Here is a 24,736-nt window from a genome sequence, read left to right on the forward strand (position 1 = left end):
TTTCCAAAAACTAATGTTAAAATCGAAAAGTTGAATGATAAATTCCATTTAAAGGATAATTCATATTTATTTTGAGACAGTGACAAAGTGCACAAAGCATATAGAAAATAATAAAAAATAAACCATTACAAATATAAACAGATTGCATACGTCAATTCAAAAACTACAAAAAAAATAAAGAGTACAAATGATTATTAATCTGTATTCTCATGATACTCGCTTGACATGAGTCCATCATGCAACAAACCCTATACAGTCTTCAGGCAACCCGTGCCGTGAATCTCCCTGTACCATGAGACAAAAAAAACAAGACTAACAAAAAAATGCTGTGCTTTGACAGTTGTTTGGTCTCTGTGTTTGTACACAATTATCATGTATAAAATGTGTCCTAAAATGTTTTTATTGGATAGTATTTACTACAAAATAAAACATGAATTAAGTCCTTAATCTTTGCATATCAGTACTAGCAAAATATTACATTTGTGCTTTTTACATACTGCCTGGATGGATTTATTTTGTGCAAATTTTTTATAAAAAAAAAGGAGGTACATCTAACTGACACCACTGCCACATTTACATGTAAATGGGAAATGTCAGAAGTCCTCTGATGATATACATGTAGGTTATATTAAGGGGTAGGAGCTGCATTAAACCCTTTCATTATTAAAAATAGACAAGAAATATCACACGTTATGACAAAACAGCAAAAACTGCGGTCTTGTTTGCCTATGTCTGGCATGCAGAAATGGTCCAGGCAGTGAAGCTTACCAGGCCTCTCTGGTTAGCTAAGGATGGGTTATAATCAAAGAGGCTCGGACTAACCAAGAGGGGCAGAATGGTAAATTTGAGTGCTGTCGTTTGGCACGATAACGCTGGCCTTGTTTATCTAGTGATGAAGGTCATCCCAGAGTGCCAGGGGCTGAATGTTGTGCATCAGTTCAGCAGCGTAGCCAGTCCTTTTTGACCTCCCCAACTTTGACAATTTTCAGAGTGCTGTCATCCATTTTGAGATAGTGGGAGTCTTTGAAGAAGTAGCTGTGACCTGAAAACATTTAATAAGTGTAAATGTCAAAAGAAAAATTAACAGTTAAAGTTAAAAGCAAATTTACTAATTTCTCTACAATAAACAAACAAACAGTTCAAAGGTTTGGGGCTTGTAAATTTTTTAAAATATCTATCTTATGCTCATCAAGGCTGCATTTATTTGATCAAAAATACAAAAACTAAAATATTACTAAATATTAACTAAATAGTAACTAAAATATTACAAGTTAAAATAGCCTAACTGTTTCTATTTTAATATAATTTAATTTTTTTATTAATTCCTGTGGTTGCAAAGCTGAATTTTCAGCAGCATATTATCCAGTCTTCAGTATCACATGATCATTTGGAAATCATTCTAATATGCTGATTTACTGCTGCTTAATATTTTTGTGGAAGCCATGATACATTATTTGTTCAGGATTTGTTCATGACTAAAAATAGCCTAGAAATCTAGACGCACCCTAGCGGCAGCAACATTTATTTTGCAGCCAGTGTGGTCTAGCAACTCTCCGTTGACTTTCGAGCTGGAAAAACCAAACTCAGGTCAGGCCAATCACATCGTGTATAGAGTAGGCGGGGCGGGCTTAACATAATGACGGCAGAGTTGCGATGGTTCCCTGCTACTTGAAAACAAAGAATGGCTGCTGCTGCTGGCGAACAGCGGTCTTTCGAATCGGCTTTGGCCGCGACTCTGGAGGACTTGGAGTTAAGCTTTTCTTTGAGAAAAGAGCAAAGAACGGCACTTCAGTCATTTAAAAAAAAGGAAGATGTGACAACCGTTTATCCCGCCCCTCGGATTGAGCCGTGCCAATGGTGAGTTGCCAGACCTAACATCTTGACGTAGGTCTGGCTTGCCAGGCTAGACTTAAAAGGTCAAAAGCATTTATTTGAAATAGATTTAGCCTATATATATATATATATATATATATATATATTTTTTTTTCAACATAAAATACTTTACTGTCACTTTTGACCACTTTAATGTGTCCTTGCTGAATAAAAGTATTAATTTCTTAAAAAATGGAAATTCTTAGTGACTAAAAAAGCATAAGACATTATAACTGATGTAAATTAAATTGTATCTATTTAATACAGCTTGGTTAACCAATAGCTCTATGCAAGTGATCCATTTATCTGTAAAATGTTGGAGTGTGTGGTCTAATTCACAACCTAGAGAAGTTGTTTTTGCTTAACTCAGCTCCAAACAGCCTAATTACAAACACACACACACAGAGGAACCTTTCAGACACCACACAGGCCAGCTTTATGAAGTGTGTACATGTGTTTCTGTGTATACCTGTATGAGTGTAAATGTGTGTTAGTGACAGTGGAGGAAAGAGTTGGGTGGTTGAAAAAGCATGTATGTTAAGTAAATTCCAGTAAATCTAAATGAAACTAGAGCACCTTGCGTAAAACCGTTATAAATCCTTTACCCCTCTCTTTTTTAAGATTTTCTCTCATTTAGAGTTTGTATGTGCTTTTCAGAAAGTGGCTGTTACGGGAAAAAACTCATAATCTTGAGCAGGGGGCAACCATATAGCTGGGGTTTTTTGTTGTTGTTGAAGGCCTAATGCCAGCAGTAATTGGGTTGGAGTTAACTGCCAAGAATTCTCTACCAGGCTCCACACACACACACACACACACACACACACACACACACACACACACACACACACACACACACACACACACACTGACTACACTGCACAAGGGTATGAAAACAAATCAGATGTATATGTGAGGGCTATCAGAATGGGAGAGGAGAAAGGATTGAGATGAAAGGTTAATTCAGGTTAGAGGTTACATTTTACTTCTCTGAGGAATACCACAGACAAAGCTGGATCTGAAACCAAGCAATTTTTAATCTCTTACCATCACTAACAAGGCTGAGGGCGGCATCTATGTCATCGGGAACAGCACTCCAAGAATCCGCAATAAGTTTAGGGAAGCCTGGATCCATCTTTTTCTTGGCTTCATTGTACCTGAGAAGTACAAGTGAGCATCTACATTAGGTGTGGGCGATATGGCAAAAATATATCACAATTTTTCCCCCAGGAAAATCGGGATTCATGATTTTATCACGATTCTTTTTCATGTTGGTTTTACTATTTTGCAAGTGACTGCAAACTGATTTCCCTATTTTAAAAACAAAGCCTTACAAGGTAACAATATATAAAATAAAAAAAATAATGGACGACATTTAGACCAAAGTGGCGAAGATAAAAATCTTTGTCATTATCTTTGTTATTAAAAAATAAGAACAAAGATACACATTACATATACTGCCAGGGCTTGACATTAACTTTTTTGCTCACCAGCCACTGTAGCTTGTGGTTTTACAAGTTACTAGCCATTTTCACTGGACATTTGGCAGCAGTTTAAGAACTGATGCATGGATCCATTATACTGTTACACACGCATTTTCTTTCTCAAGGGTTTACGTTCACTTAAAACATAACTGATTGTGTTTACGTGAATACTCGCCAAGACTGGCATTTTGATATTATTTTGTGTGTATTTGACTGTTAAAGTACAATAAGCAGTGAAAAAGAACTCAATTTAGTACTGAAAGGCGGCTTTATGTGTGCACACTTTGGGTGGGAGAGCAATATCTGCAGGAATGAGTAAAATTATGCACAGGACTGGTGTCAAGCCCTGTATATAACCTTATCCTTATTATGTCCAGTATCATTTGGCTATACTTTAGTGGGGAAACAAAGGCTTCACAAGAACTTTGATATGAGGAATATTCACTGAAACTTTGGAAAATTATTCCAAAGTCTGCTTTTTTCGCCAATAATTTGTAGAACTTGGGGGAAAAAAACTCCCTGCATCTACTACAGGTTCTTAAAGAACCTATATCTTAAAGAATCTTAAAGTGTATTTTGGTCATTAATCACAATGAACACATACTTTATTAAGCCCACATATGTTGAGAAACATTTAAAAAAGGATTACCTCCAGAACTTGTTGCCAGCAAATAAGTAAGTCTTCTTGCTCTTGTGGAACGAGTAGGCAGCATCAATTCTATGCAAATCTGAAGGAAGACCCATGCTGGAGATCTTCTTGGGATAGTCTCTCTCCAGAGTACTGGCAGAATATACCCACATCTCATCATCTAGAAAAACAATTAAAATATTTTTAATACAAATTTTGGAGGACACACAAATAATGAAAAACGCACATGTACCATATTTTTTCACCAAAAATAAATAAATAATCAATGTATTTTTTAAATAAAAAATACAGTGAAAAATTGTATATTGTGAAATAGTATTACAATTTGAAATAACTTTTCTATTTTAATATATTTTAAAATGTTATTAATTATTTTGATGTCAAGTCAGAATTTTTCAGCATCATTACTCCAGTCTTCAATGTCACATGATCCTTCAGAAATCATTTTAATATGCTGATTTGGTGCTCAAGAAACATTTTAAATTATTATCAATGTTGAAAACAGTTGTGATGTATTTTTGTGGTAACCATGAAGCATTTTTAAGGATTCTTTAATGAAGAAAATGTTCAAAAGAATAGCATTTATTTGAAATAAACTTTTTGGTAACATTATGAATGTATTCACTGTCACTTCTGATCAATTTAATGCATCCTTGCTGAATAAATGTATTAAACCGCTTTTTAATACATTTATTCAGATGTGTATACACATGTTTTTTTGGTTTAAACCAATACAATTTTATGTTTTTACAACACTAGTAATGACATGCATGGCTAACCGACTAGACAAGAGGAACAGTAAGCTTTTTATTTCTTTTTTTTAGCTTATAAACTAATTTATGGTCACATTAACTTGCACTATTATAATCTTAATAGTATCAAGTGATAATATTCAAAGTTAATTTTAAACATCTTTCAGAGTTGTATAACACAACAATAACATCGCAAAGCATCAGGTCTTGAAAGATATCATCAGGAACCTCAAAACTTAGTTGTGTGCCAGGTTGGGAAGTTTGTGCAAGCAGTTCAGAGCTAAATTACAGAGCTACAAATTCTAATGTTAATGTAGTAACGCTTTACAATTTGGGAGCACTAATATGCATTATTATATATGCTCTGTTAGAGCGTCCTTAGGTGGATATGTCAAGTCTGTTTTTAGTTTGGTTTCACATTAATGTTTCCATCCCTGTGTCCAAATGTCCATACTAAATGTCTTATCCAGCCTAAATAGTATGTGAGGTTAAAATGAGTGTGTCCCAAAGCATAGTATGTTGAAAAGAGTATGTCAGAAGTCTCCGGATGGCCTACTGTTTTCGGTAGATTTTCGGAGTGTGAATCTGTGCACACTATTATGGCTAATATTGCCCATAACCCATTGTGCTTTGGAGGACGATTCAGTTCAGAACTACAAACATAAGTAAAAAGTGTTAAAAAAAAACTACAAAACATGGCAGTTTTGCGTGACCGACAGTAAAGTAGAGAGGTTTAGATAAAGGGGTCTGATTGACTGATACTCAACAATTGAACAGATAAAAAATATTTGTTTAATGTTATCCGTGTTACATTTCATCTGCAACAACAATGTGAACTTTTATAAAGATCTGTTTGGCCATTAACTTTTAAATGCATCGTTATGAGGAGAGTCTCCGCATGAAAGACCCGCGACTGGCAGATCAACATGCTACTGCATTTCTCTCTGATACAGTAGGAAATTAAATAGAAAGTGGAGGATTTTAACTGTGACAAGATGATTGACAGGCCAGTTTACGGTGAAAGGATGCTTGTAACTACGTGACAGAGAGCATCTGTTAAAGATGCTATTTTATGACTCTTCTGCTACACACTCAAAAGTATGTACTTTGTTCTTCACAAAAAGAGTACATACTTTTACCCCCGGTTTCACAGACAAGGCTTAAACCTAGTCACAGAATAAAATGCATGTTTGAACTGTCTTAACTGTCTTAACTGAAATCAACTTTTACTGACATATCTTAAAGGGGTCATCGGATGCAAAATTCACTTTTATATGGTGTTTGCATATAAATGTGTCTTTGCAGTGTGTGGACACAACCACCATGCAATGAAAAAAATCCATTCACTCCTTTTTTTTAATCCTCAAAAAGTCTAAACACTCAATAATCAGGCCTTTTGGATTTTCTGAGCACTATGACATCATAATACTCATGCTCCGCCCACGACCTGTATTAGCATATTTCTGCCCTCAGCCATTCGACACCTCCCAATGGAAGAGAGGGGTGGGGTGAGCAGTTACTCATTATCATTTAAAGAGACATGCACCGAAACAGGTCACTGTGAACAAAGCTGTTTTTGAGGAGGTAAAAAGGGTGTTGTTTTACACAACCATTGAGGAATTTTAACCAAAGTCTATTACAAACTTTACAAGAACACCCTAAAGAATCATACTAACTTGTGGAAAATGGGCATCCGATGACCACTTTAAAATATGTCATTGCCATTGTTTTGTCTCAAGATACACACCAGTAATGTTTTTTTATTTTAAGGCAGGTTTATAAAAGCTACAATACCCCAGTTGTACTATGGCCTAATCCTGGCTTAATCTAAGCCCTGTCTGTGAAACCAGTTGATAAACCAGAGTTTATCTTATCATATAATGTTTATTTGTTATCTTACAGTTGAGTATTCATTTGTGATTACTTTTTAGTCAGTTATTGATACTTATTTGTGTACAGATATATTGTATTCATACAGTATTCCTTTATTTATATATTCTACAGACCACAACACAACTTGATAACATCACATAACTTTCCCTACAATCCTGATATTGTAAATGGATGTCACTTACTGCCTGACAAGTGCTATTAAAGAGAAGTTTGAAGAGGATATACTTCTCCCATGCCTGCTTCTCTTACCGGAATCACTGTCCATAATTGTCCGCCTGCAGAACTGTAAATTAACAAAGGTTGCTAGAGGTGCTACTGCGCAACAATTTGATCCTTCGAGCCGGATGTGGCAACAGTAAACAGTATGGACACAGCAGTTATCGATGCATCAGAGACAATGGATAGACCCAAGAGACAAGAGTAAACTGCCTTCCCATCTGGGTGACTATGAGGTTGGCTAACATACCTCCTGTGGACCCTCCTCCAACCGCTTCTTCTCGCTTTCACAGCCAACATAAGAGCAAAACGTGGCCACCATCACAGTTCCATCATGCCAGCATTTGCTTTGTTGAAATTGGCCTTAGACAATCCCCATAGTCACCATACTCACATCAGTGAGCAGTACAAATACCAAGTGTTCCTGAGCCACCTGAAGTTTGCTAGTGCTCAGCAGTTGGCTAAGGCATATATGCACCACCCACAACCATACACCGCAGCCTTGCAAGCGTTGCAGGAGAAGTATGGCCAGCCCAGGCAGCTTGTGCAATCAGAATTAGGTGCTATCATGAGTGCTCCACCGCTCAGAATGGGTGATATCAGAGTACTTTTGATTCATTCGCCTTATCTTTGCAATCCCTGGTGGGCATGCTGAGGACACTGGAGGGATAGTATGGATATGAGCTTATGTGGACCGTCTTCTGGGAAAGATGCCACCCGCTTACCGAGATGGCTTTGTAGAATACTGTTTAAGCCATGGTATCCTTCAAACTGGTACAGACAGAACCTACACTCTCCCCGACTTAGCAGCTTGGTTACAAACAAAGTCACAAGCAAAGCGCATCTCGAGCTGAGCTGCTGCCATGTTTCAGTTTGACACAACAAAGTCATCTGTAAAGAGTAAAGGCACTCCTCATATCATCGAGAGCGCTCAACACCTGTACTTCTGACATCTGAGAAAGCTGCCAAGCCCTCTGAACCGGCCCAGGCTAAAGCCATGTCCAAGCCAAAGCCCTACTGTCCACATTGCAATAACCAAGATCACTTTCTTAACTCCTGTGATAAATTCAAGACGTTGACCACCACCCAGATCGTCACCTGGATCACAGAGTGTAAACGTTGTTGGAAATGTGGTCGAAATCGAAAGTGGCCCTATAAAGTCTGCAAAGAACTGCACCCTTACTGTCCTACATGACTCTGCCAACGAAACTTCAAGAGTGGTGCTTATGATGAGTTTGCCATCCACACAAATCTATCTTGACAGACCCAAACGCTCACAGAAAGTTAAGCTTGAGGTTGTCAAAGTCCTCTTGCACAGTGGTGGCCAAACAATGGAAGCCCATGCGGTTCTAGATGACGGCTCTGAAAGAACCATCGTCCTTCCTGCAACAGCTTGGGCTGAATGGAGCTCCAGAGGTTCTTCTTTGCAGACAATCCAACAAGGTCATACCAAACTTGAAGGGTCCAGTAACCTTGGAGGTTTCTCCCATCCCCAAACCCAGAGAGAGGTATGTCATTCGTAATGCTTTTACTGACCCCAGTGGCAGCACTCCAGAAAGCATATCGCCACCTGAAAGTTCTACCCTTACAGCCTGTAGACAAAGTCAAAACCTTACTCCTCATAGGGTCTGATGTGCCACACCTCCTGACTTCTATACAGCCAGTGCGTAGAGGAGCCGAAGGTGGCCCCGTTGCCATATGTACCAAGCTTGGTTGGGTATTGCAAGGCCCAATGTGTCCGATTCAGCCCCCTAAAGGCCAGCAACAATGCCTGCATATTATGACAGCCCCAACACGTGACGAGCTGTATCAACATGTGGAGCGCTTGTGGCAAATTGATACCTTGCCATACAATGAAAAGCTGATCAATCCTATAACCTCTTGCAGTCTGCTACGGTCAGAGTAGAAGTAAATGGTGTCCAACGATATGCTACCCCGCTACAAAGGCGTACTCCTATCTCCTTGCTCTATGCAGGCAAAGAAACTGTGCTCCCCAGTCTCAGAAACATTAAAAGAAAACTGCCCAAGAATCCTGAGCAAGCTCAAACCTACTGCTCTGAAATTCGAAAGCTTGAATCTGAAGGCTACATTGCCAATATAACACCAGATGAGGAAGACAAGTCCACAGAGTCATGGTTCATTCCGGACCACATGGTGCATCATAATGGGAAGGACCGAATAGTCTTCAACTGTTCCTTGTACCATGGGCAAAACTTAAATGAACAACTCCTTCCGGGGCTAACACTGGGACCATCTTTGCTAGGTATCATACTGAGGTTCAAACAACATGCAGTTGCAGTGAGTGGGGACATAAAAGGTATATTCCACCAAGTACATTTGTTACCCGGTGACAAGTCGGTGCTGCGATTCATCTAGATGAACATGGATAGGGATGCTGACCCAGACCTCTACGAGTGGCAGGTACTTCCCTTTGGTACGACCTGCAGCCCGTGCTGCACCATTTATGCCCTTCAGTTTCATGCCCAGGAACACCAAGACACCATGGCTGGCATAGCTGACATTGTGGAGAACTCATTCTACATTGACAACTGTCTTCACAGTACTCCCGACCAAGGTGAGGCCAGAGCCATAATAGATGGGTTGCATCAGTCTTTGCTAAAGGGAGGCTTCAAGATCAGACAATGCGCGTGCAATATACCATCAGTTCTCAGAAACCTTCCATCGGAAGCCAGATCAGCTAGTAGCGAGTGCTGGTTGTCTCAGAGTAGCACTGACATGCAAGAACCTACTCTCGGCCTACAATGGAATTGCCTCGATGACACCCTTGGGTATAAGAACCGCATAGCAGAGCCTGTTCAGCCCACCATGAGGAATCTGTACAAGACTTTGGCAAGCCAATTCGACCCCTTATGGGTTTTATAATCCCATTCACCATGAGGGTTAAGACTCTTATCCAGGATCTCTGGAAACACAACCTTAACTGGGATGACCCTATCGAACCCCTACATCTGCGTGAGAAATGGTCCATGTGGGTTGCAGAGCTTTCCAGTATCACCAGACTACAATACCCTCTTATGTGCCTGGCAGTGCTGACACTCCTTCTACTCTTTGGGAGTTACGTGTCTTTTGTGGCGCTTCGGAGCGGGTATATGGTTCCGTGGCCTACCTTCGCGTAGTTCTACTCACGTAGTTCTCACAGACGAGAGTGAGAAAGTCCATGTCACCTTTGTCCTAGCTCTATTTAGAGTGGCTCCACGTAAATGTCTATACCCCAATATTGGAGTAGTCCAGTATTCACTACCATTAATTTGCCCTGCTGGTAATCATAAATATAGTGGATGAGTCTTAAAGTCACATGACTGTATGTGTCACCTGGTTCTTTTATTCTGCCTTTAGGAAACAAGTGTGCATGTTCTGCATTACCTGCAAAGAAGACAGTCTTCTCCTCCAGAGGATTCTCATAAGCTGCATCAATCTTCTCTGGAAGTTCACTCCAGAATGTAGCCACCAGCATGGGGCCTGTCGGCTTCCTTCTGACATCAGCTGACCTGAAGAGGAATCTGTAACAGGAGAGTTTAGAGTTAGACAAAGAAGAGAAAGAAAAAGAAAATGGCAACACTATATTTGTGCACATAAAAAAAGGTAAAAAGAAAAAGAGCACATGAGGGAGAGAAGGGAGAAGAGATGAGAACGAGATAAGCAAGTACGATGGAAAGAAGAGCCTGTGCCACACTCAAGCTGCAATGAGGTGATTCACTGAGCAGATGTTTCTTATTATGTTTGAAGAGTTAAGAGGCAGTTGGACATGTCCAAACTTGCCTGCTGCCCCAGAATAAACCACAAAATCAATACCAAGCAACCCAGAACTCTTTCCACTGACCTATTTTTCAAAAGGCCAAAACATTTCAGCCCTAGAGGAGAAGACAGAGAACTCAGAGACTATAGCTCACTAGAGTGAAGTGCAGCTACTATGAGAAGCACACAGCTGTCTGGCAGCAATTATTTTACAGTATGTTAAACTTATGTAACTTTTGGCTCTCTAGCAGTTAAAAAACAAAATGCATTTTGCGTAAGAACTTTGTTTTGGTTGTGCTTCAGCTCTGCGTGACTGTGCTAATGAAAATAGCGATCCTACAGCTCATAACTATTAGGTTTAATTCACTATTAGGTTTAAAAGAGTTTAGATGTAAAGGATCTCAAGCTGACTAGCTGAAGACATTACAGTAGATATACTCATTAATTGAAATGGTACTTCCTTGAAAATAAATTCCAGCAGAGCTCTATAACAACCATAATGAAATGACCCTTCACAATAGATAATGCTTTACAATGAATTCTGTTCGATAAAATACCTTCCTCACTTGTGTGTCGCTTTTACATAACAAATCCCTCAATTCTCATCCGAAAAGCCAATGCCAATGTTGATTCTTGTTTTATTACGAGCTCTGTCGCATTCTCTTTTGCCAACAGACTCTCCTCTGTTTGCCTTTTTTAAGACAGGTGATTCCCCGTGGGTTCCAGATTCAGCAGTTCCCTGTCAACCTTTCTCGCTCGTTGTGACAACTAACCTATGCCACTCCCATATGCGTCAGAGTAGCCGGGGCAACTTTTCTCTATTTACGGATATGACGAGACACGCACAGATGACACAAGCATCCCGCTTTGTCGAAAATGTATATACTTATAACGGGCTTACCATAGTGAATCAGGGTAAGACAAAAACACGTTTTGGACTCATTGTTTGAATTGCACATAGGGCCCTATCATACACCAACGCAAGCGCAACTGGCTTTTAAAGGGGGATAGGAGATGAGACTCTGGTTGGTTTATTTCACGTTACGCCAAAAACACACCCATCACTCATTAAGAGAATAGTGACAACCCTTTTAGACCATGCGCCGCGCGCGCCGACCATTTTTCCCGTCGTTAAACTAGCAAAAGTGGATTCGGACACATCCTATCTTGCGCCTTGCGCTTTAGACCATGCGCTTAGATCGTTAAAATAGGGCCCATAGTGCAACTTTAAGATCACAGAACTAGGTTAGAGTTAAACTGTAATCAAACATTTTGCCCCAAAGCTTCACTTCTTCAGCTGCGAACACTTCTGAACATCCCTCCCTTCTCTGTCTATGCAATTAAACATGTTATAACAGAACACTCTTGTAGTTGAAACACTAGTTGAGTTCAGCTCTTGTTTAAAGCTGTCCTATGAACGAAACAATATGAGACAAAGAATTCATTTTACCAAATGCCTCAGATGTGGCTTATAAATCTGAGCCAAAGATTAGATAAAATAAAGACTTTCTGGTGCAGCTGAATAAACAAAACATTAGTGAACCTTTTGGGGGTGCGCTCTCTGGCCTTACTCTCTTCTCTCTTTTCCTCCCTCTTTCTCTGTTGAATGGCTTAAACAGCTGTCACATTTATCCAGCTGGGTGAATATCTGAGATCTCAAGTCATCTTGCCCACATAGTAAAGTGAGACTTTCAGCTCCAGGGATCCTCAGATTCACAGAATTACCCTCTAATTTGATCATAACTCTATGATAATGACATTTCCACTGCTGAACTGTTTGACTCCTAGCTTGCACAGACATATTCATCAGCAAAAATATGGAGAGAGGTTCAGACATTTGGGGAAGATTGACTTTTAGGCCGAACTCCCATAGGCAGAAACCAACAGAAATCCCAAAATACAATAGCCTACTATATCAATAATTGGATTGTGTATTTTACTATGAATGAGACTTTTACTTTTTTAATAGCATTTAGCATTTCTTTTTATAAATCCAGAAGACTTAAAATTAAAAGAATAATTTATATAACAACAAACTCATTTAGATACTATTTATTTAAAATAAATACACAAACAAATAAACAAAATACTTTTGGATAAAATCCTTTGGTAAAATTAATAAATGTAAACATTGTGAAATGAGGAAAAAATATTGAGAATATAACATTTTTCCCTCATCTCCAATTACTGCCTTAGAAAGAAATAGGACTGTAAAGATAACGGAAACTCATTTGTATATATAGTGTATAACTGTATTTTATACATGTTTTATGCATAGAAGATACATTCTTCTTCATGTTCTTTAATGAATTACAATAATCAAATGAAATCTTTATCTTTATTTAGATTTATGGAATGAACATGATCTGGATCCTTTGGATTCGTTTTTCAGGATCTTGCTTAGAGGCAATAAGAGCCCACTGAGTTCTATCCAGACATACACTCATACCCATACTATGTGTGTGTGGTCCTGTGATCTCTGTGAATGCATAGCAGGCAGATTTTAAAACTGGAGTTGTGCGTAGGATAGTGGGTGGCTCTTTTTCGTTCCAGAGGTCCTGATCCATGAGCATGTTAATGAAAATCTTTGACAGCACTCTTTATATTCTCCATATATTTGCTTTGGACACCCCTCCAAAATGTTATAATTTATTATGCTTACCTCTGATTATCTGAGTAGTAAGTGTAGAGAATGAATCGAAAAGTTATAAATTAACTTTAAAGCAAATCAAACAGTAAATGATACTTAAATGCATGTAATACTAACGTGTGTGAATTTATTTAGGTTGTTTCTTAGGCACCCACACATTAAAAGGGTTAACCCAAGAAACGTAAATGCTGTTTAAATACTGTTAAATACTTGTCAAGTTTTAAGTCTCTTAAAGAAAAACAATTAAAATAAAGTCTGTACACATGTCTGTAGTCAGCAATATTTACATTTACATTTACATTTATCTGACGCTTTTTATCCAAAGCGACTTACAATTGCTATATATGTCAGAGGTCGCACGCCTCTGGAGCAACTAGGGGTTAAGTGTCTTGCTCAGGGACACATTGGTGTCTCACAGTGGATTCGAACCCGGGTCTCTCACACCAAAGGCATGTGTCTTATCCATTGCGCCACACCACCCCACACCACCCCACACCACCCCACACCACACCACACAACCCAATATGGAAACTGTCATGATCATGTAATACATTAAAGCAGTCAGCAATTTTAGGATATGATGATATGGTAGGACCCATGATATGGTAATGTTTGTGCTGAGGTATTTTGATTTTGGGATGTGGGATCAGATCTGTGGACTTTCCCTTTTCTATCCAGTCTCACCACCACCACCACACTTACTTTGTTCGAATTCTGAACTAACAATGTGGCTAAAGCATCAGCATGATTATTCTCCTGTTTAAATCGTCATCCTGTTATTCCAACCACTATAAAGAAATTACTCCTATCCATAATGATTATAAAAAGATATGCTGAAGTTTTTTTAATAGGCAGATAAACTGGGTCATGAAGTTTTCTCCAGATGGCCATGGGGCCATTTCCTGTGCATGCAAGTAGAAAGATTTTGAAACCACTGAAAACAGATGAATTGAGCATTCCTTGCCAAATGAAACGCTCAAATGAAATAACTGCTACCCACAGTTGTGTGCCTGGTATTTGCTGCCGTGAATCATGATGTTCTCTTTGATCGGTCAAATTATTGCATGTTTTGTGGACAAAAAGCCAAAAGCAAGCAGTATTGTGATCTGCCTGAATATTCCAAAATGTGCTTTCCTTGTTATTTTCTGCTATTAGGTTCATGTGAAATGAGTCTCTTTGAATTGGGTGTCCTTAATTAATTACCTGTCCTTAAAGAAGAAGATCTCTCCTCTGATTTGGGCTACAGCATCAAATATGATGTTTTCATTACATACATCCATTGGCGTGACCGGTGGGATGTGAGGGGGCAATGGCTTGTCTGTTGGCTCACCTGTACAGAGAGAAGTGTTAAGATGAATAAAGAAGACAAAGATAATCTTTCAAATTCGATTATAACTATCACAAAATCAGAAGAAAACATTATGCAAGTAATAAAATACATTAAACAAATGGTTAGTTGCAGCTGATCATATGCTTCAACACTTGCCACTCACCATAGAGCTCCTGGATGCCTTTAACGTCATCATTAGACAAACTTAAGGTTTTGGTGAATGTGTAGATAGGAGCCATGAGAGCTCCAGGGTCCTCAGAGTGCTCCAAACCCAGGGCATGACCAAACTCATGGGCCGCCACCAGGAATAGACTGTAGCCTGAGAAAAAAAAGAGAGAGATTTATTTATCTGGCCATAAAAAGTATAGCATCACAACATGACTCAGTAAGCCATAGAAAAGAAAGAGACAGAGGCAGGAAGTGACTGGGTGTGAGAGCAAAAAATTACGTTTTTCTTTGTGCCATCACAAGAACAGAATATTTTTGGCGAGCTAGACATTATATAAACAATGACACACAAGGATCAAAAAATATCTCAATGCCACCTTGGTCAGGACAGAAACCCCACTTGCGGTCGTCATCAAAGCTTTTGGTCACGGCGCACCACATCTTCCCATCACTGCGTCCCGACGTGGTGCAGGAGTCGTATGTGTTGCCCAGAAATTTAAAGGGGAAGACACAGGGTGCACCTTCTGAATTTCCTCCGACTGTTGACATTGCTGTGTCATTAAAATAAATACAAAATGTGGAGGGTTTAAAAAGTATAATTCACAATTGATTCTAAACATTTAAAAAGAGCCAGAGTTTGTGACAGCTCTTGATTAGAACTAACTAACTAACTAACTAACTAAATAAAATAACAACAGTGCTGAACAACAACAACTGAGATAATAAGAGAGGCAAAATAAGCATAGATAACTGTTGCCATTAAGTATGTATCTGTTTTTCAAATATGATGTCACAAGCTATAACACAAGCTGCAACTAGTGGTAAACCCACATATTAGATCATGGCTTTTGAACCTAAAGAAAAACTACAGGACTGGAGCTTAGAGAAGCATTAGGGAGGAGTCCGTCTCAATTACACAGACTCAACAGTCTGAATCACACTGACTTAACAGACTCAAAATGAAGGTCACACCAGTTTCATGGCATAAACAGAGCTGTGTTTTGTTAAAGTTCAGCTAAAGTATGGGACTGTGGTCCAAAGCTCCAATTTAAAGTGATGGCTTGCATCACACTGGACTTGTTTTTCTGACTCTTTTATTCAGCGCACACACTTATATACAAAAAGGAAGAGAGGGCTGCATTCCCAGGGAATTACAACCAGATGAGGATTTCTGTGGTTCTGGCTTGCTTATGCCAGATCAGTAACACAATGGAAAATATCCCGTAATAAGAAGAGAAACTTTTAGTCTTCTGGAAACTAAAGAGGCTGACCTTAAAAACCAAATACATAAACCGATACATTGCTGATTAGAAGTCTCTGCAATATTATTGTGTGTCCACTTGGATGAATGGTGAAACATCTTGAGCAACATCTAAACATCTGTTGTTTTACATAAGTGTTTTTCCTTGCCACTGTCCCATTTGGCTTGCTTGCTGTGAGGTTTGTAAGGCACTATTCTTTGTAAAGCTGTTTGGAAGAGTATCCATTACGAAACTGAATTGTACATTCCACATTTAACTGAACAGAAACAAACAACCTGACTAGAACATATGACATGGGCAACTATAAATATTCACACGTATACAGTGTCAACTACTTTACTGACATAACATACACTACCGTTCAGTAAGATTTTACAAATGTTTTTGAACCAAGTTTGCATTTATTTGACCATCCATACAGTAAAAACAGTAACATTGTGAAATATTATTGCAATTTAACATAACCATTGTATTTTAATGCAATAAAATGTTATTTATTTCTGTGATGAAAAGTATTAATTTCTTTAAAAAAACAACAACAAAAAAATACATACAGACCCCCAAACTTTTGAATGGCAGAGTAAGTTAGATTTATTTTTGTTTTTCAAAGAAATGAAAATGAATATTGCTCAGGATTTAGAAACTTATAGACTGACCTGTCTCAGGACAGAATCCATAAGACTTGTCACGGTCATAATCTTCAGTGGTGGCACACCAACGGTACCCATCATCCCTCCCTGAGGTGGTGCAGCTATCATATTTATCTCCCTGGAAAGTGAATGGGAACTTACAAGGTGCTCCATCTGCATTTCCACCCAAGGTGAACAAGACTGCAGGAAGGAACACAATACTCAAGGAGTCAGTGATTGGAACATACAGTATTACAGTCATGATATGAGTCATTTCTTCCCCAAATTATATCTGAGCAGTAACTGCCTGAACTTTGCATCACTTTCGATGGGAACAGTCTCAAATTTTACTGTAACGTAAAACTTAGCACAAAAGGTACTCACGCTCATGAGGACAGAAGCCATACTTTCCATCTTCATCAAAGTTGTATGTGGTAGAGCACCACAGGAACCCATCATCTCGACCCTGAGAGGTGCAGCTGGTGTACTCTTTATCCATGAACAAGAATGGAAACTTACAAAACTCCCCCTCAGCATTACCGTACTTCACCTTTACCACTACATCAAGAGGGAGAGAGAGGAAAGAGCTCATTATTCTTATGACATTTGATGAACAAATTCAGTAATTTTCTTTCAATTGAGATACCTTGTCCTTCTCCTAATGTCCACAGCTCATCATCATCAAAGTGAGAATCTCCTCCAATACCAGGCCCAGGGGCGAAGGCATGAGCCAGCAGACCATCCTTCCCATCAAATGGGTAACCATCACCATGTTCTACAGAAAATGCAACACATTTAAAAGGTTAGTTCACCTCCCCACACACCACTAAAAATGACTACATTTAATCTGTTCATCAAATATAGCGATCGTGTCTCTTCAGACAATTTGGACTAAACTGTTTAATTCATATGGATTAGTTTTACAATCCTTTTTGAACTTTTTGAAGTGTCAAAGTGGTAGTTGCGTAGAGGGACAGTGTCAGTGGAGGGACAGAAATCTTGTTTTTGAAGATGAAAGAAATACTTATGGGTTTGGAACGACATGAGGGTGAGTAAATGATGACAGAATTTCCATTTTGGGTAAACCAACCCTTTAACTCAAATATCGGTTTAAATCCAATACACCAGGGTTAGTAATAAGGGAAAAGTTTAATTTTCTTGAGATTTGTCATTCACAATTTGTCATTTGCAGCCTGCTCAGAAAACATTTACAATGTGACAATTTTCATACTGCTGGTCTTTTTTAGTAATTGCCTTGTGTAGTCATGACAGTCATTCCAAAGACCACAATGTAAATCAATCTCCGTTCTAAGAAGCTTTATACTAAAGATTTTCCAGAGTGACTGTGGTTAGTATGTGACTTAGTATTTAAAAAATGTAAGAGCTTTCAATCCTGTGTGATTAAGGAGAAAATTCCCACCACAGTAGTTTAGAAACTTTTATACAGAAGCTTTCTGGAATACCATTTCGGCCAAAGTTAATCATGATGTCAGCTTCTCCATCCATGATCCTGGAGAAGTTCAGAGGTGTGACATCACTCCAGACTTTAAATGCACGATAGAAAGCATCATCAATTGTTTCCTCGTCCAGATCCGGGGTGTGCCCTAAGATCCTGTAGAAGAAGAAAACAATATAGTCTTCTTTTTTAACTATACTCCCAATTGATTATTCCATATTTTCTAGAAATACATATATATATATATAATCATCTATATGTATTTATCATTGCCCATTTATGTAATATTTGAATATCTCTAAGTTATTAATTTACAGAACTAATTATCATATTATTATTATTATAGTAGGTCTGCATGTACTGCATTTGCCTTTTGTCCTCAGAGTGGCTCAAGAATGCATCAGGTTATAAGACCAGACAAAAACTCTCAGAAGTTATGTTGTGTTCCTATGCTTATTTTTTCCCCCATTATAAAATAGATATATCTTTCTTCATCACAAAGAAACATGAGGATGCTTAGGATCCAACCATTAGTGCCAGCTCAATCCAATAATCATCAAGCTATTACAGATCACTCACACACAGCGATCAAGGGACAGCTGGTTACACTGATCACCCGCTGGTTTGCAGCATGGTCTGCTTTCTCTCTTAAGGAGAGAGGCCGAATTTGCTCCGCTTCAAACCAAAACCAGGACTGTCAAATCCAAACCTGTTCTGGCATTACAAGGCAGCTTGAAATGGTCCATACAGAAAAATGGAGCAACATCATACAAATCTGGGAAGTGCAAAAAAACCGAAAAACTAAAAAGGCTAAAAATCATTAGTAGAGTCTTCAAAGCTCTCCGATAGTCCCAGAACAGCATGGGGCGAAACACAGTTATGCTGACCACCCTGAAAGACACTGGCACTGACAGAAAGCCATTTAAATTGTACAATGACAACAAGGAATCTTCCACGCAGCCTTCATAAAAATCAAATCAAATAAAAAAATCAACAAGAGCACAAGGCAGAACTCTTGCCATAGGTTGAATATTTAAATGAACTTCATGAAACAATTAATGTTCTTTGGAGGTGCACACTTATCAAAGCAACTAGCAAATGCTAACTGTGTTCATGGCGATTATCTCAAACGTATTCAGTACTAAAATTATGCTATTTTCTAGTGCCAAACCACGGCACAATATACAAGGACACTACAGTAGGCCTTGTTTAATTTTACATGAATGAAAAGAAAGCTGTAAGGGATAGAAATACAGTCTGTTCAGCTGATGAAACACTGAAAATATGTTCGTCCAAAAAATTCCAGTGGACAAAAATAAAAACAAATATGAAACCATGAGATGTGAAATTTAGGCATGACCTTAATACTGCACAACATGTTGAACACTGACATACTGAAGGGAATATCCAGAGTTTTGAAACTGAAAACGTACTCGGTTACTAACGTAACCTTGGTTCCCTGAGAGTAAGGGAACGAGTATTGCGTAGCTAAACGCTATGTGAAAACTCCTTTTCTTGAGAATATTGAAGCCTTTATTTTAAAGCACAGTGCAGCTACACAGCGAACACAGAGCAGAGCAAACTAGCGCACTCAGAATCAGGATTAAATCGACTGAAGCTACAGCACCTGTACCAAGCATAATAGCACAGCAGGGTACGCAATACTCGTTCTCTTACTCTCAGGGAACCGAGGTTACGTTAGTAACCGAGTATGTTCCCTTGCGAGAACGGTCCCTCGTATTGGGTAGCTATACTCTATGGGAACCCATTTTAAAACGCTGTGCTATCAGCTTAACACTTCGCCCTTAACTATCACCTAGGGCTCGAAGCCCGAGGTTAATAGTAGAGCTAAAGTCAATCCAATGGGTGCCGGGCATGTCGGGCCCCACATAGGGGTAATAAAAAGGCAGGCCTTTATACAGAAAGAACTTGAGCCTGCAGAGCAGGAACCTCTAAGTTATAAAATCGTACAAATGTGGACGACGAGGACCAGCCGGCCTCCGCACAGATGTCTTCAATTGGTATACCACTGGACCAGGCCCAAGATGAGGCTATGCCTCTCGTGGAATGAGCTCTAACGCCAATGGGGCAAGGAAGGCCCATAGAAGCGCAGGCTAAAGCGATAGCGTCTACTATCCATCGTGATAGTCTCTGCTTGGTGACCGGCCCCCGAAGCATATGAAGAGCTGTTCTGACTGTTTGAACGGGGCAGAGCGCTCTAAATAGACTCTAAGGCCCCTAAAAGGGCAGAGCAGAGACACATCTCTATCTTCTTCCGAAGGGGGTAGAGCTGATAGAGAAATGACCTGAGCTCTGAACGGAGTTCTGCCTTCTGAGGCGAAGAGGTCGACCTCTGCCTTGCCGAAAATACTCCAGATCAGCTGAACCGTCAGGGGGTGAAGAGACAATTCCCCCGGGGGGATGTTGTCTCTGGATAGCATATCCGCACCCTGGTTTAGAATGCCTGCACATGCGCCGCTCTCAGCGAGTGCAGGTTGGTGTGTGCCCATACAAGGAGGAGTTTGGCCATGGTGTGCAGGTTGTTCGACCTGAGACCACCCTGGTGATTTATATAGGATACCACTGACATATTGTCCGTCCGGACCCAGATGTGGTGCCCCGCCAGGTTTGGGAGGAAGGCTTTTAAGGCCAGAAAAAACGCTCTCATTTCGAGACAGTTGATATGTAAGCGCCTTTCCGGGCTCGACCAGAGGCCAGAAACGGGCCTGCCCTCGAGAAGGGCTCCCCAACCTAGGTTGGAGGCGTCTGTTGGAGCGAGTAACCTCATTTTATTGTGTTCATTACCCATTCTGACACATCGGGGATGGCTGCCCAGGCCTCGGCCCATTTGGCTAGGGGTTGAATGAAGTCTGGGGGCTGGCTGCCATGCAAAGGGGACCCAGCCACCCAGATGTTGTGAGTTGGGAAAATGCTCTTTTTGTGCTTTATTTGGGTCGCTGATAAAACAGCTTTTGTTTGCAGGGGTGCGTGTTTTAGAATGGGCCCATTGACTGTAGTATGAACATCTCCAGTCGCCTGAACTGAAGAGGGGACTGGAATAAGTGTGCAAGCTCTTTTTGAGGGTGGTCAAGCCGCAGCGGGACTCAAACCCTCTCTTTTCCTTCCTGTCGTGCAACTAGGAAAGCTTTTGAGGCTCAGGGTCCAACAAAATCTTGGGTTGGGGCCCCTGACGCTCCGGAAACGAGTAGCTCTTTGCTGACTGCGGGCGCCGGTGAGTTTCAGCCACTGGGCGGGGCTGAGAAACCGGTGGCGCTGACTTTGCTGGCTGAGAGGGCGGTACTTTATTGTGGTGGCCCAAGGCCGAACTGGAGTGTTTGTGTTTCAGCAAGAAGTGACGCATGGCCTGCGACGCCTTCTGTGCTTTGGTGAAGCGCTCGGAGAAGCCCTTCACAGCAGGACCGAAGAGGGCAGTGTTAGAGACTGGAGAGTCTAGAAAAGCAGTCTTGTCTGCGTCCTTAATCTCCGTCAGGTTAAGCCAGAGGTGGTGCTCTAGCACAATCAAACTGGCCATTCTCCTTCCAATAGCCTGTCAACGGTGGAGAGCGTTGCAGAGGTGGATGTTCTCAGGCGGGCTGAGTCGTGTACCTATGGCGCTGGTCATGCAGAGGGGCTCTGCATGAAGCACAATCCGAACGCAGCATTTGAAACAATGAAGCTGTTTTGAAATTTGCTCTTTTAACAGCGTGTCGCGGCGGAGAACACACTGTAATCACTCGTTCCGCTGCTGGGTCTCATCGAGGGCGAAGGCTTCTTAGCAGGAAAAAACAGCGAAGTGAAGAGTTCGCTGAAGGAGATTAAATCTGATTCCTATGGCGAAATGGCCCGCTTATATAGCCAGAAGCCACGCCCATTCTGTCGGGCTTCGGCACGTGCGAAGCGCGAAGCACGAAGCACCATGATTGGTTTGCGCACATCGACCGCTTCGCCATAGGTTTGTGCAGTTCCCGCAGCACAGCCAATGAGCGCGCTAGTCAGCTCTGCTCTGTGCTCGCTGTGCAGCTGCACTGCGTTTTAAAATAAAGGCTTCAATAATCTCGAGAAAAGGAGATTTCCCATAGCGTATAGCTACGCAATACGAGAGACCGTTCTCGAAAGGGAACCAACTGTAACAGAGTCAGAGTTTATTACAGTGTTTACAAGTAGGTTGTAAGTATGTTGTAACGGTTCACATAACGTATAGAACGCAAACCATTAAGCAATGATGTAATGTCTGTGATGCAATTTTTATTACAATTATTACTGACATTAGTTGTGTTGCTTAATATTAATTATTGCTTATAGTTAAACTCAGCCTCTAAATACATTTCTCTAAAGATGGTGACAAAGGCTCAAAATACTAAATCTAAATATCTGTTAATAGCTGATGCTGGCAGAAAATCTAAATCTGAACCCTTTCTTCCATAAATCTGCATACGGGGCCAGCAATCTTTTTTTTTACAGGTAGAACAACATAGTTGTGGTCATGACTCATAAAACAGAAACACTGTCAGGACATGTAGGCCAGTAAATATCCTCAAGATCCCAAATCAGTCCTTCTTTTTGTTACAATGAACTGTTGACCACTTGTATTATTTACAAGTAATTGGCAAAGTTACTTGCCAATTCCTTCATTGATAGCAAGTATTCAAGCAAAGGCCAAACTTTTCTCTCATTACCTGTAGTCAGCACAACTTTATAACCAAATAAATTTAGATTTGTTGTTCCACCTCCAACATAGCCACAAAGGTCCCGCTGGGAACATTCTTGAAAGATATGTTGATTTTGCTCTCTGTATTTTTGACTGGCTTCCTGACTCACAAAAAATATTCCTTACTGTACAAAAATGGTTTCTTTTTAAAATATTTTTAGTTAGCACTCTCACGCGGACTCTCATGCGAATACACATTGAATAACTGGTCTTGAAAGAATTGTGATTTTTTTTTAAAAGGGTTAGCGTGACTGACAAACCGTGGGGAGCATTTGCTCAGCACTGTCTGAAGTAAACACACCTGTAAGTAATGTTTTTCTGTCCCCACTTGGGCTTCCTGTGAAAGAAATTGTAATTGGCCACATCAGGAACTCCACATCGTGGTTTCTTCATGATCTCTACTGTCTTCTGATCAATATCCCCTGTCTCTGGTAAAGCAAAAAACTTCTGCATCTTCTTCAGTGTGTCCTTCAACACCATCAGGTTACACCTGTCTTTTGGGCAGCCATAGAACTTATTTAAGTAGTGCTGTGAAAAAGTCGAAGGAGGGTACAATGAAAGATGGGAGAGAGAGAGAGAGAGAGAGAGAGAGAGAGAGAGAGAGAGAGAGAGAGAGAGAGAGAGAGAGAGAGAGAGTCAACTTAACTGGAATTGTTTACCACATTCCACATTTTCCAACTAGAATGTCAACCTATGTTCTTGTGTTTTAAATTTTCCACATATTCAGTAAACAGTAAAAAATGCTAAAAGTTAAATACTGCACAAATACTAAAATTGTGTTAATATTAGTAAAGTTCTAAGGGAAAATTACAAACAAAAAAATAGTAATATCATATTTAAAGTGTAAATCTCTTAATTGTTTCTTTTGTTAAGGAAAATTATTTTATAGGCCTGTCCGTAACAAATAATAAACTTCAGCTACTGCTAACGAAATTCGAACTCCTATAATTATTGCAGTGAAGCAAAAGTACACTCACCAGGGCCACTTCTTTGTCTGTGTGAGAAGTATCATCGCCTGGGAACTTTATGATGGGTGAGGGCGCAGCAAAAGTTAGCAGGGAAGCAAGAAACTGCACGAGGAAAACTTTAAGGACAAAATGCCTACAGCTGAAAAACTTAAAGCACGTCATTTTGGTCCGGTTCCTTGGTGTCCTTTTGTTGAAAATAAGGTGGCGAACAGGACTTTACGACGTGTTCTCCAAGCTCCACGTTTCTCCGACTGCACTGCAAATTTTCTTTCTTTTCCTCAGCGACACATCCTGCTTTCGTGGTCTGTGGAATAGGTTCTGCTTGCACACGCACTTTTCTGATGCTGGGACTTGAGCTAGGACTGCGCAGCCTCCAGATCCAAGAATTTGGGAGAGCAGTGAAATAGGAGACGCCAGCGAGAAGGAGCGAGCAGAGATGTGTGTGCGCGCACCCTGGAAACACTCAAATAAAGGCTTTAGTTGAAGATTTATGTTTAAGTTTGACAATTTGGTTTTAAACACTTCAAATTGGATTCTTAACCCTGAAATACACCGTTTACATTTTAACCAGGGTTAATAATTAACCCTTGGTTATTCTCAAGACGCAAGAGACATTGTAAGCTTACCGTTCTTATATTATGAAGTCAACGTTGTACGAATAGTCGCGATGGGCACGCACGCGACCTGTTTTAATAGTTTTAATAGTTTATTTAATAGCCTAATAATAATAATAATAATAATAATAATAATAATAATAAACTATTTAATGATAAACTGTTTTGGTACAAAAGTCGCAATTTTTACCCTCTGTCCTGAAGGGGTGTTCATACCGAAAGCGATTTACGACTTCACATTCACTGCAAATGTTTCAGCAAATCAGCATATTATGATCTCTGTCTGAACTGAAGTCTGGAGTAGCCTAATGAAGCGGAAAATTCAGCTTAGA

General features: G+C 39.9%; 1 protein-coding gene across 1 annotated transcript; it reads right to left on the reverse strand.

The window, feature by feature from the left end:
• Positions 1-47: 47 nt before the first annotated feature.
• Positions 48-24,187, reverse strand: mmp2 (matrix metallopeptidase 2). Its single transcript, XM_084404909.1, has 13 exons — positions 23,800-24,187; positions 23,124-23,350; positions 18,122-18,270; positions 17,305-17,433; positions 17,043-17,216; positions 16,686-16,859; positions 15,145-15,318; positions 14,763-14,918; positions 14,473-14,599; positions 10,248-10,384; positions 4,003-4,162; positions 2,917-3,026; positions 48-1,042 (listed from the first exon to the last, which is right to left on the reverse strand). The coding sequence occupies exons 1-13, from the start codon at positions 23,950-23,952 to the stop codon at positions 939-941; spliced, it is 1,974 nt and encodes a 657-aa protein (XP_084261035.1). The 5' UTR covers positions 23,953-24,187; the 3' UTR covers positions 48-938.
• Between the last annotated feature and the right edge of the window lie 549 nt (positions 24,188-24,736).

The sequence above is a fragment of the Rutilus rutilus genome, assembly GCF_951802725.1.
Source record: "Rutilus rutilus genome assembly, chromosome: 3".
Taxonomy (NCBI): domain Eukaryota; kingdom Metazoa; phylum Chordata; class Actinopteri; order Cypriniformes; family Leuciscidae; genus Rutilus; species Rutilus rutilus.

Coding starts and splice junctions, on each gene's coding strand:
- mmp2 (XM_084404909.1), bottom strand. CDS start 23,952: ATGACGTGCTTTAAGTTTTTCAGCTGTAGGCATTTTGTCCTTAAAGTT. Junction 23,351..23,799: donor CAGACAAAGAAGTGGCCCTG/GTGAGTGTACTT, acceptor ACTTTTTCACAG/CACTACTTAAATAAGTTCTA. Junction 17,434..18,121: donor GATTAACTTTGGCCGAAATG/GTATTCCAGAAA, acceptor CATTTTCTGTAG/AACATGGTGATGGTTACCCA.